Source organism: Protomyctophum parallelum, assembly GCF_964188405.1.
Source record: "Protomyctophum parallelum genome assembly, chromosome: 15".
In the NCBI taxonomy this organism is placed as follows: Eukaryota; Metazoa; Chordata; class Actinopteri; order Myctophiformes; family Myctophidae; genus Protomyctophum; species Protomyctophum parallelum.
The window spans coordinates 25,741,722-25,754,601 of NC_139710.1; the positions used below are offsets into that span (position 1 = coordinate 25,741,722).

The 12,880-nt window shown below is 44.7% G+C and overlaps 1 protein-coding gene across 1 annotated transcript in view; it reads right to left on the bottom strand.

The window, feature by feature from the left end:
• trpm6 (transient receptor potential cation channel, subfamily M, member 6) overlaps positions 1 to 12,880 on the bottom strand; it is a 49,095-nt gene that overhangs the window by 13,211 nt on the left and 23,004 nt on the right. The window contains exons 21-30 of the mRNA XM_083783695.1: positions 12,450 to 12,701; positions 11,555 to 11,729; positions 10,580 to 10,700; positions 9,202 to 9,410; positions 8,611 to 8,740; positions 5,966 to 6,232; positions 5,590 to 5,734; positions 4,355 to 4,477; positions 2,862 to 2,986; positions 1,033 to 1,328 (exon numbers count right to left, since the gene is read on the bottom strand). Of these exons, the coding sequence (XP_083639821.1) occupies positions 1,033 to 1,328; positions 2,862 to 2,986; positions 4,355 to 4,477; positions 5,590 to 5,734; positions 5,966 to 6,232; positions 8,611 to 8,740; positions 9,202 to 9,410; positions 10,580 to 10,700; positions 11,555 to 11,729; positions 12,450 to 12,701 (1,843 nt within the window). The remainder of the gene's footprint in view (positions 1 to 1,032; positions 1,329 to 2,861; positions 2,987 to 4,354; positions 4,478 to 5,589; positions 5,735 to 5,965; positions 6,233 to 8,610; positions 8,741 to 9,201; positions 9,411 to 10,579; positions 10,701 to 11,554; positions 11,730 to 12,449; positions 12,702 to 12,880) is intronic.

Here is a 12,880-nt window from a genome sequence, read left to right on the forward strand (position 1 = left end):
TATTGAGTAATTTCGATAATGTCTGTGTTTGGAATTTACTCTTACTCTTTGGATAAATTATAGAAGAATCTATAGGATCCTATAGTTTGTAGCCTACTGGTTAAACTGATGATAGTTCCTTGGTTTATTGGGACACCAATGCAACTCCTTCAAACTGCCATTGGGGATAATGGTTGCATGCAACTACTCACAACCGTATAGGTTGCAAGGAGTTGCATGGTGAATAATTTGTGTGGTTTGGGCCTAAGTCTGCCGAATGCCTAAATTGTAAATTGTTATAGGAAAACTCATTTTTGAGCTTGTAGACCGGCTACTTTCGGGGAAGAGATGTGGTGTAGAGGGGGAAAAAGAACGGACTAAGTACAGACCACTAAGGGACTCTGGTCAGAAAGTATACTGTAGTGTAGGCCGTAGGGTTAAGAAACTTTTTAGTTGAGCACAGCATTCCCCAGCATTCCCCTTAGTTCCTTAGTAAAAACCACACAGGGGTAAAACTAAACAATGTAGCCTAGCCTATCTATGTATTTTATTTTATATCTCTTGTTGAACCGTACACCTGCTAGCAGGTGTTCGGTTCAACAAGAGATATAAATGACAGAATCTTTTGCTGTGTTTGTTTTCTGTATTTGTCTTTTGGGGATATTTGCATGTTCTTGTTTTCACAGATTGTTCCATGTGATTTACTTCATCTTGTAGGCTTGCATAAATAAAATATAAATGGTGCATTTATATAGCGCTTTTACCCAAGGCGCTTTACATAGATTGTGCACTACATTCACACATTCACACACACATTCATACACCGATGTCGGCGGAAACCATGCAAGGCTGCACCAACCAGCACAACAAGAGCAATTATGGGTTCAGTGTCTTGCTCAAGGACAAGGACACTTCGTCACTAACTCTGGGGGAGTCTGGGTTCGAACTGGCAACCTTGCATCCAGCCACTCTACCCCTGAGCCGCCGCCGCATAATGTTTTTTATGCTCAAATATTGAAAAGCAATAAAACGTTAAAAAAGATATATATATACCTCTGCTCCGGCTGTGTCGCAGTGACGTGTCATCCGTCAGGCCCCGCCTACTGGGAAAACTCTCAACTCTGGGAAACGATAACCTCACAGGGCTCAAGGGGGCGCCAGAGAAGGCCATGTTCTCCATGCTGGACGACAGAGACCTGCAGTGGCTGTGTCGGAGGTCCCTCGACAGCCACGCCCACCGTGGCGATTTCCTGCTCCGTCCCCATTGGCTGGAGTGTGTTCGCAGAGATTCCGGTTGGCTGTTGTTGTCCAGAGAGAAGGCGGGGTTGACCACACCCTCAGAGGTGGACCTGAGGGTGTCATAATTATTACTTTATCGCCCCAAAGCAAATAATTTGAGATAATCCCAGGTAGAGACAGGCCTACCTGGGGACAGACAGTAGAGACAGAGAGACAGGCCAGCCTGGGGACAGACAGTAGAGACAGAGAGACAGGCCAGCCTGGGGACAAACAGTAGAGACAGAGAGACAGGCCTACCTGGGGACAGACAGTAGAGACAGTAGAGACAGGCCTACCTGGGGACAGACAGTAGAGACAGTAGAGACAGGCCTACCTGGGGACAGACAGTAGAGACAGTAGAGATGCCTACCTGGGGAGAGACAGTAGAGACAGGCCTACCTGGGGACAGACAGTAGAGACAGTAGAGATGCCTACCTGGGGAGAGACAGTAGAGACAGGCCTACCTGGGGACAGACAGTAGAGACAGTAGACATGCCTACCTGGGGAGAGACAGTAGAGACAGGCCTACCTGGGGACAGACAGTAGAGACAGTAGAGATAGGCCTACCTGGGGACAGACAGTAGAGACAGTAGACATGCCTACCTGGGGAGAGACAGTAGAGACAGGCCTACCTGGGGACAGACAGTAGAGACAGTAGAGACAGGCCTACCTGGGGACAGACAGTAGAGACAGTAGAGATAGGCCTACCTGGGGACAGACAGTAGAGACAGTAGAGACAGGCCTACCTGGGGACAGACAGTAGAGACAGGCCTACCTGGGGACAGACAGTAGAGACAGTAGAGACAGGCCTACCTGGGGACAGACAGTAGAGACAGGCATACCTGGGGACAGACAGTAGAGACAGTAGAGACAGGCCTACCTGGGGACAGACAGTAGAGACAGTAGAGATAGGCCTACCTGGGGACAGACAGTAGAGACAGTAGAGACAGGCCTACCTGGGGACAGACAGTAGAGACAGGCCTACCTGGGGACAGACAGTAGAGACAGTAGAGACAGGCCTACCTGGGGACAGACAGTAGAGACAGGCCTACCTGGGGACAGACAGTAGAGACAGGCCTACCTGGGGAGAGACAGTAGAGACAGTAGAGACAGGCCTACCTGGGGACAGACAGTAGAGACAGTAGAGACAGGCCTACCTGGGGACAGACAGTAGAGACAGGCCTACCTGGGGACAGACAGTAGAGACAGGCCTACCTGGGGAGAGACAGTAGAGACAGTAGAGACAGGCCTACCTGGGGACAGACAGTAGAGACAGTAGAGACAGGCCTACCTGGGGACAGACAGTAGAGACAGTAGAGACAGGCCTACCTGGGGACAGACAGTAGAGACAGTAGAGACAGGCCTACCTGGGGACAGACAGTAGAGACAGGCCTACCTGGGGACAGACAGTAGAGACAGGCCTACCTGGGGACAGACAGTAGAGACAGTAGACATGCCTACCTGGGGACAGACAGTAGAGACAGTAGAGACAGGCCTACCTGGGGACAGACAGTAGAGACAGAGAGACATTTCCTACCTGGGGACAGACAGTAGAGACAATAGAGACAGGCCTACCTGGGGACAGACAGTAGAGACAGGCCTACCTGGGGACAGACAGTAGGACCAGACGACTGGAGCTTCTGGACACGTCTAGATCCAACAACTCTTGGATCGTCTCTTCATCACCATCCTCGTCATCCTCCTCTTCATCCTCCTCTTCCATAGATGTCTGGAGCAAGGATATTATTTTAGTTAATTGATAATAATGAAATAATGGTAAAAATGGCATAATGGTATATTGTGCATTTATATATCGCCTTTATCCAAGGCGCTTTACATAGATGCAGTGCATTACATTCACCCATTCACACACCCATTAATGTACACATTCACACACCGATGCCGGAGGAAACCATGCAAGGCACCAACCTGCTCATCGGGAGCAATCAGGGGTTCAGTGTCTTGCTCAAGGACACTTCGACACTAACTCTGGGGGAGCCCGGGTTCGAACTGGGAAACTTGCGGTTCCATTCCGGCACTCTACCCCTGAGCTACCGCCATAATGACAACTAAGAAAAGAAAATTGAGGCTTTACAAAATACGACCACTAACTGAAACTGTTTCATTTGCTAAACTACATCTAAAATAATAGAAGAATAAAGTCTGGTCTTCGTCAATGTATTCCTCACATACCGTAAGCCTCGTAGGCTATATTGGTATATCTTCTCTGTGCCAGTTCTGACTCTGAATACCTTTTATTAAACGGTATGTTTTACTACTGTATGTTTCAATACAAAAACTAGAACATAACCCAATAAATATGTAAGCCTTAAAAAAAAAAAAACTAGCAACATTAAAGGTATTATGACATTATTTATAACATAATTTTAATAACATTAAAAGTCTTGGCCATGGTCCTTCAAACGTGTCTAAAAAGTTTGAACACTCAACTCCACTCCAGTATTTCTTGCCAGGAGTTTTTGTGTATGTCTAATCTGCATCCTGAGAAGGCATGGAAAAACACATTCTTTTAGCCTGTAGATGTCGGTAATTCCCCCTTTCCTGTCAACGCAAGATGCGCTTATTTGACAACTTGGTAGGAAAGTCACCGTCAAAAATAAAAGAGTCATCTAGGCCAGTTGGTATCCAGTGTAAGGACTTGTGTTGATTGACACAGCCAACAACAGAGCAGATTGATTTTTCTCTAGAAGCCATTATTAGTAAGTATTACAAAGAAACAAAGTCGCGGTCACAATGAGGAAGCGGAGAGGAGAGGGGCGGAGAAGAGAGGGTAGGCATGGAGCAGAGGGGAGGGGGCGGAGGTTTAGCAGGGATCTACGTATATGCCTGCCGTCCAACCAGATGAGACATTTTTGCATAATTATTCACAAAAGTCCAGACAGCAGAGAATACACTGAATGTTCAAACTTCGTTTTTTTTTTGTGAAATTGATGTCAAGAAAAGCCAAAAAAGCCAAAAAATCTACAAAAATTTGTTTTAAATGTCACAATCCCTTTAAGAACAAATCAAACAAACAAAACAAAAGCATTACTAATTATTATACAAAAAGAAAAAGAAAAAAATCAAACTATACTACCTTGGTATGGTGGCTGAGAGGGGAACCAGGAGGTGAAAGAACACAGGACTCCCAGCCTGGGCTGGGCAGCTGCTCGCTCACAACACAGCCCTCACAACAGACCTCACTGGATGGCTGCTCCTCCTCAGGGGATGACAATGGATGGAATGGAAGACTGATATGAATGCCTGCCACCCATCATGTGAACCACGGCTAACATTTCCCTGTGTTTGTAGTTTGGTGAACTAAATGCCAAGCACACGTTTCCAGTGCATAGCCTACTGCAGGCCTTGTGGACTAGATTTATAAGACGTTTTGAAGCTTTTGCTCCTGAAATGATTGATTATTTACATGGGAAATGCCGTCATACAACATGCAAGCCAATGGGCGAGAAGCAATGTTTGTCCCACCCTGGACAGCGTCTGGCAGAGTAGAGTAGGCTTAGCGAAAGTTCTATTAACGAAGAAGTAATTGTACAACAAATTGAGAGGGATTCACAAGACACTAAAGACAGTATAACAAATTAGGGAATCGATAACACCAAATACTTAATGCCCATTATGGGGTTAAAATGGCTTTCCAATAGAAGTAGTTATTCTTTTTTAAACTAGCAACCCTGAGGTCCATGGCAGGCTGTTCCAGCGTCCAGGGGCCTTGATCGCAAAGGCCCAGGTGGTGTAAAGTAACTACCGTAATTTCCGTACTATAATATGCCGCTACTTTTTTCCCATGCTTTGAACCCTGCGGCCTATACAACGGTGCGGCTAATGTATGGATTTTTACAGCTAACGGCCACTAGGGGACCTTTTAAATCTATCTTTATGGCCTCTATGCGGCTTATAGTCCAGTGCGGCTTGTATATGTTGTTTTTTCCCTAAATTTAGCTGGTGCGGCTTATATTCAGGTGCGCTTTATAGTCCGGAAATTACGGTAGGTACTGTGTACAACTGTACAACTCAAGTACAATTTTGAGGTATTTGTACTTTACTTGAGTATTTCAAGTAAAGTACACTACATCTCGGATCCAAATATTGTACTTTTCCTTCACTACAGTGATTTGAAAACTTTAGTTACTATAGTTGGTTACTTTGTAGATTTTGATTATTATCACGAAAATATACATAAATCACTTCATTTGATCTATTACGTCGTGTTTATACCTTGCTTACCGTAAATCGCTTTTGCTAAATGGCTATACATTGTTGGGCAGTTGTACAACGGAAACAAGTGTGAGACATGTTTGAGTCAGACTATACCTCCTCTCCTGGGGGTCCCGGGCCTCCCGTCGCACCTCTGGCCGCAGCTCGCCACTCCACTCTTCCCGCCACGGGAGTGTGCGTCCTCATCAACGACGGCGGGGTACTCGTGCACGTCATGGCCGAGGCCGCCGCTGGCCGCCCGCTGCTCAGAGCACAGTTATCATAGTTGACCAATTCTGGACGGGAACCCCTTTTGGTGCATTAACTAAGCGTTATGTTATACTTTAAGCTATTGGAAAATACGAGCTATTTTTGCTAAATCGTAAGAATGCGGCACAAACCCGACTACCCCAAATTACAAACTAGAAGAACTAAACTAGAAACCCCCCCCCACCCCAAAAAAGGCAAACAAAAAACGCTAAACCATGCTCACCCGGCATCGGAGCTGGCAGTGTGTGCAGGGTGCAGGGCCCAGCTGTGTGGCAGGTAGTGGTGGGAGGCAGCGGCGGAGCCACAGCGGGCCAGGCGGGCCTCCTCGTGGTGCAGGTTGTCGGAGGCGGACAGCAGGGACAGCGTGTCCACGGCCAGCACGGACAGGTCCTGCAGCCCGCCCAGCTGGCCGTCCAACAGGGACAGACTGTCCTGGATGAAGTGGACCTTCTCGGACACCTCGCTGGCCATGGCAGCCATCTCCTCCGCCCTGGTGGTGGGAGGGGGGCACACACGTTCACGTCGTTATCTAAACAAATCCTTTTAGTCCAGCGGGAAGCGCTGAAACAACAGGTCTGGGAATGTCCATATGGATTATTTTTTTAACGTTTTCGGGCCGGATAGGGCGTAAAATGTGTGCTAATTAGTAAGGCCAAGCGGGGCCTCGGGCCAGCCCAGTTAGGGCCCAGTTAGGGCCGGGACTTGTTCTGGGCCTGTTGAGACTACGAAGCCTAAAAGGCATGCAGAAATACAAATTGTAGACTTAGCTTTCAAACAGTGGAAAGATAAAGGTCTTGTCAAATTCTCAGATCTCTATGAGAGAAATGTATTCAGTAGTTTTGAGAATCATCCTCCCTATGGACAAAAATAGGAATAGGTGGGAGACCGAGTTGGGTGAAACATTTCTTGATGAGTGGTGGGATGTGGCTATTGATCGAGTCAACACATCAACATTGTGTGCTAGACTAGGCCTTATTCAATTCAAAGTCTTTCATAGACTTCATTACTGCAAATCTAAACTTGCTACAATCCTGGAATTGATGATAAATGTGATAGATGTGCTCTCTCACCAGCTAATCACAAACACATGTTCTGGTCTTGCCCCAAGTTGGTACATTATTGGACTAAAATATTTGAGATCTTGTCTGATATATTTGAAGTTCGTTTGGAGCCGTCACCCCAGATCGCTATTTTTGGGGTACCATCAGATTTTGAACTTCTAACCCAGAAACAGTCTAATATGGTAGCATTTGCCTCACTGATAGCAAGACGTAGAATATTGTTGGGGTGGAAATCCCCAACTCCCCCCTTCTATAGCTATGTGGCTTAAGGATATTATGGGATTTTTAAAATTGGAAAAAATAAAGTTTACAATTAGAGGTTCAACAGAAAGGTTATTTTCTAGCTGGCAACCATTCATTACCTACTTTGAGAATCTGAGGGTACTTCAACCATTCATTACCTACTTTGAGAATCTGAGGGTACTTCAACCATTCATTACCTACTTTGAGAATCTGAGGGTACTTCAACCATTCATTACCTACTTTGAGAATCTGAGGGTACTTCAACCATTCATTACCTACTTTGAGAATCTGAGGGTACTTCAACCATTCATTACCTACTTTGAGAATCTGAGGGTACTTCCGACAGACTAATTGAACCAATACTATGTGTGTTTTTTGCTCCCTCATAACAATAGAACTGTGTATAGAGGGTGCTGTATGACAACGTTCCCATTCAACACTATTTTCCAACATAACTTGTAACTCTTTTGAACACGAATAACCCAACTCATAATTGTATTTATTTTGTTTTATTTTATTTTATTTTGTTTTATTTTTTGTTATTTATATTGTTTTTGCTATCTGTGCTTAAATTATAATTTTGTTTCCTACTGTTCATATTATATGTCAAATATACATGGTTATTTTTTTATGTCTGTACTCAATTGTTATTTTTTATATTGTTTAATGATGACGATAACTGTGGGGGGAGGGATGGGGTGAGGGAGAAAAAAAATTGTATGTTCAAACTGTACTACATTGTTGAAACCTACTACCAATAAACATATATTAAAAAAATATATATATATACAAATTGTAATGTTCCAATCTTCAACGCAAAAAGCAATTAAATAGCGAATCACACCCTTGAGTACTCTGACCTGCACGCTGACTTTGTAGTCATGCAGTCATGCCCAAATATGGGCATATTGCTCGAAAATGGCGGAACGACAGAGGCAATGGGTCAACAAGGGTCCATTTTCCTTAGAATTTGCCTCTGGGGGCACAGCCCCTTCCACTTGTAGAGACCGGATGTGGGCCGGTCACTCTTGTACTTGCATCGCAATGCGACACATTATGAGTTTGTAGATCTGCTATTTTCAAAAGATTGTTATAGATTTGACCCCTTGGTCAGCCGGGAGGGGAAAGGAACTGGTTGGAATAATGTGTTCCTTCCATGCGTTACGTCCAACCAGGGAAACTCCCCTCTGTCAGGTGTAAAGGAGCAACTTGGACACTCAGGCATGAAGGAAGCATGAGTTCAAGTCCGTTGCTCTTCCCATGTCCCCCATATATGGGGACTAGGTTGGCGGAGGGTGTGTAGAGAAAAAAGGAAAAAAAAATACATTTGAAAACTTGAAATGAGAAATATTCTGCATAATTCTTACTTTTTTGTGCACTTGAAGTACATTTTGATGCCAAAACGTTTTTTACTCAAGTAAAGTTAGAATTCCGGACATTTACTTGTAACAGAGTATTTCTATATTGCAGTAATGATTCTTTGACTTAAGCAAAACATGTGCATACATTTTCCACCGCCGCTGCCCGTTAAACTGTGATGTGACAACAGAGATGATTGTGTAACCTTTCAGCCGTGGCTTTGATCCTGTTGACGTGGCCGTGACGCAGGTGCTGTTTGTGGTGGATGTACGTCTCGATGCAGCGCTCCTCAAACTCATGCAGGCGCTTACGATCGTCAGGGCCAAGAATCAGCTCTGTGAAAGTTCGGCAGTAAAAACACAGTCTACTCACTCTACTGACTCTAAGGGGTCGATTTGGACCCCTGGTGGTCCCCAGACCCAACGTTGAGAACCAGCGTTGTAGTGTTTATTACAGTGATTAATAAACTACCGTGTTATTGAGTTTATTGTGTACCTGTATTGTGCCGAACATAAGCCGACCCCCATTTTTCAAGACTCATTTGTGGAAAAAGAACATTGAATGTCAAATAGTCTAGTCCCCGATTATAATACGACCCAGTTTTTTTAGGATATTTCCTTTTGAGAAAGAAAACTTATATAAAACTTATATCTTATATTCAGACCAATAGGGTATATGAACTACAGTGTTATTGAGTTCATTATGTTTATGAACTACAGTGTTATTGAGCTCATTATGTTTATCTATTACAGTGTTATAGAATGTATTAAGTAATAATAGTATGTATTTAACTCACTCAGCCCAGTGGCTCTCTCCTCCGTGGTCTCCTCCTGCTCGGACTCTCCCCTCAGTCTCCTGTAGATGGCGCTCACAGCCAGGCCGACATGGCTGAGGATGATGAAGGGAGGGGGCAGCCAGGGCCTCTCCTGATAGGTCATGATGTAGCGGTAGCGGTTGTATCTCCACAGCTCATTGGCCATGGAGGCCATGTCAAAGTAGATGTTGCTGTGGGGGGGGGGGGGGGGGGGGGGGAGGGGGGGATTATGTTTTGTAATAATAATCTAAATCTGCAAAGCAACTTGTCAATAATCAATTATTTGATTATTATTATTGGCTTAATCAAATCCAGGCGTCTCTTCCTGGTTTTTAAACAGCTGGTGGATGGAAGTGACGCTACAGTGCGCAACTTCAACTTGAAGTTGCGTGCACGGTGAAGCCGTTCAAGTTGAAGCCGTGCACGAGCGTCATTTCCATCAACGAGCTGTTTAAAAACCCGGAGACGCCTCCGGGTCTAGGCGTTTTCTGACGCGAAGGTGTGCCTGGCTGCAGCCAGCCAGACCAGAGTCAGTTCATTTGGCAGCCCAGACTCTCTTCAGTTGACAAAATGACTAGGTATACTCAGAAGGATTCTTCTGTTTGGTAGTTTGGCACCACCATGTGGTGACTAGTGGTCACATCAAGTGTGTTGTTATAATATTGATTTAAATACCAGACCTTCAGTCCAGTTAGCAAAGAGCTCATTTGAGCCCACTTCTTTCTCGTTGGTGAATAGAAACAGTATTTGTAATTATACAGTCATCACACAGAACAGAAAATATAGAAAATAATTTAATTGAAATTTGAAAGCTGCCATGAATGTGTTTAGTTCCGTGGTTCTCAACCACTGGTCCGGGGACCACCCTGAAGGGATTGCATGTGGTCCCCAGCTAAATGGTGGAAAGTTGGTAACCAAATGGATCTTGACTCACTCAAGAGTTAAATTACTGTTAAACATCTGCATTACTTAATTTGCAAGACGTCTGTCTGCACAAATTAGAGAATGTAGAAGAATTGTTATTTTGATCAACGTTGGCCCGTCATCTCTCCTATAATGGTACAGTACCATATCAATACTGCGTGGAATTGTGGACAAAATCGTATCATCTTAACAGCAGCAAAAAAGTATTGGGCTTGAGAGGCTAAATCTCATCAACTGGTGGCTCAAATGCCGAATAAATAATGGGCCTTGATGTGAAAAAGGGTCGACATAAGTTTAACCCATTTTGGCGCGGGAACCCCTTTTGGGGTTAGCATTATGTTATGCTTTAGCTATTGAAAAATAGCAGATCTACAAGCTCATACGAGCTTGTAGTTCTGCTAACCACTGATTTAGTCGAACAGTTCCCCGTTCCTACTTGAAGAAAGCAATGAGGATGTTGACCATGATGATGTACTGGAAGAACAGGTAGACGGCCTGCAGGAACGGAGTCAGGAAGGCTCCTGGTGGACAGGGCTGCTCAGACTCAGCAGCACATACTGTTCACGCACGCACGCACGCACGCACGCACGCACGCACGCACGCACGCACGCACGCAGGCAGACACAGACGCAGACAGACAGACAGACAGACAGACAGACAGACAGACAGACAGACAGACAGACAGACAGACAGACAGACAGACAGACAGACAGACAGACAGACAGACAGACATTAAAGCCTATACATTGTGGCTATATACATTAGTATATATATAGCAACTTACGTTTTTCAGAAAACTCTTAGTACTTAGAAAAGTGGTTATAACAGTGGATTTGAACAGTGGTTCTCAAAAACAACAGACGCACAAGCTCTATATAAAATACATGCTATTCCATTGAGGGTCCTTGGCACAAAACAAAGTTTGAGAACTATACTGATTTAGAAGGCGTTTGTGAAGATTGGCCTCAGGTCTTAATGGGTTTAAAATAAATTGCTCTCAGCTTTGCATGAACCAAATCTAATATATAAATGAAGGCTTGAATCTTTCAGTTGAACCACAGTATAACTGCACTATACTTCACCATCGATCTCCCCAGTTGAACCACAGTATAACTGCACTATACTTCACCATCGATCTCTCCAGTTGAACCACAGTATAACTGCACTATACTTCACCATCGATCTCCCCAGTTGAACCACAGTATAACTGCACTATACTTCACCATCGATATCTCCAGTTGAACCACAGTATAACTGCACTATACTTCACCATCGATCTCTCCAGTTGAACCACAGTATAACTGCACTATACTTCACCATCGATCTCTTCAGTTGAACCACAGTATAACTGCACTATACTTCACCATCGATCTCTCCAGTTGAACCACAGTATAACTGCACAATACTTCACCATCGATCTCTCCAGCGTAAACCTCTCCGAAGATCATCCAGTAGGGCTGGAAGAGCACGTCCCTGGCCAGAGCCCAGGACGGCTCCTCATCCGGGGACAGGATGGCCTTCCTGGACACCCCGAAGGTCAGCAGAACGATGGCCATCATCACCACGATGAAGAACATGTTCCTGGTCTGGACGCACGCACGCACACGCACACACACACACAAGCAGAAGACACAGTCATAGAGCGTGGCCGATGTCAGATTTTGGGGGTTCACTTCACTTAATGCGGCCCCACATGGTAATTACTATGAGAATACTGATTGATTTCAGCTGTTACAATTCCAAAAACGCTTTAATTACTTCATGACTAGTATTAAATGACTAGTACTTAATGACTAGTATTTAAAAAATATTTCCAATGTAGTTATGTTAACAGTTCATAAAGTTAACTACCGGTATAACTATAACTAAATGCATTTGAAATTCAATATAAAGGTTACTTTCTTTTTAATATAGCAAAGAATAGCTGATCTACAAGCTCAAAATGAGCTTTTGAGCTTGTAGATCGGCTATTTTTTTGCTAATGTGGCCCCTCTGGATATATACTGGCCCTCGCCATCGTCAAAGTTGCCCAGCCCTGTTCTAGACTCTACAGGTCTACACAGGTAATAGTCAATTTCGAAAAAACTCATCTGCTGCATAACTGCAGACACAGATGTCCTCAAATAAGTCAAATAATGACCGATACTGTATGTCGGCCGAAACTTCATGGAGGTGTCTGGCTCTACAGGAGCAGAAACAAAATTATGCTTCGAAGGACCACCTGTAGGACCAGTATAAAAGCACCCCACCGTGTGCAGAATGTATACTGTATATATATATATATATATATATATATATATACCCACCATCTTGGTGATCATGGTGAGGTAGGGCCCGGCGTGCTGGTTGACCGCCAGCAGGTCCAGGACCCTGACGAACCAGAAGACGACGTCCAGGCAGTAGACGACGTGGCCGGCGCGGCGGTACGGCGGCTCGCGCCAGCGCAGCGCCAGCCCGGCCAGGAAGAGCACGATGGCCAGGAAGTCCGACACGTTCCAGTACTCCGAGAACCACACCTTCAGCTTGTGACTCAGCTTCCTGGGCTCCGACATCAGCACCTGCAGCATGGCGACAGCGGCGGGGGGGGGAGGGGGAGTTCACTTAAGTAAGTATCAATAATGCTAAATAGAAACGCTCTAAAAGTCCAAAATTTTAAAAAAGTACAAAAGTATTGGCATCAAAATGTACTTCAAATAGTACTCGATATGCCACCATTTCACGTTTATTTTTTTTAAAT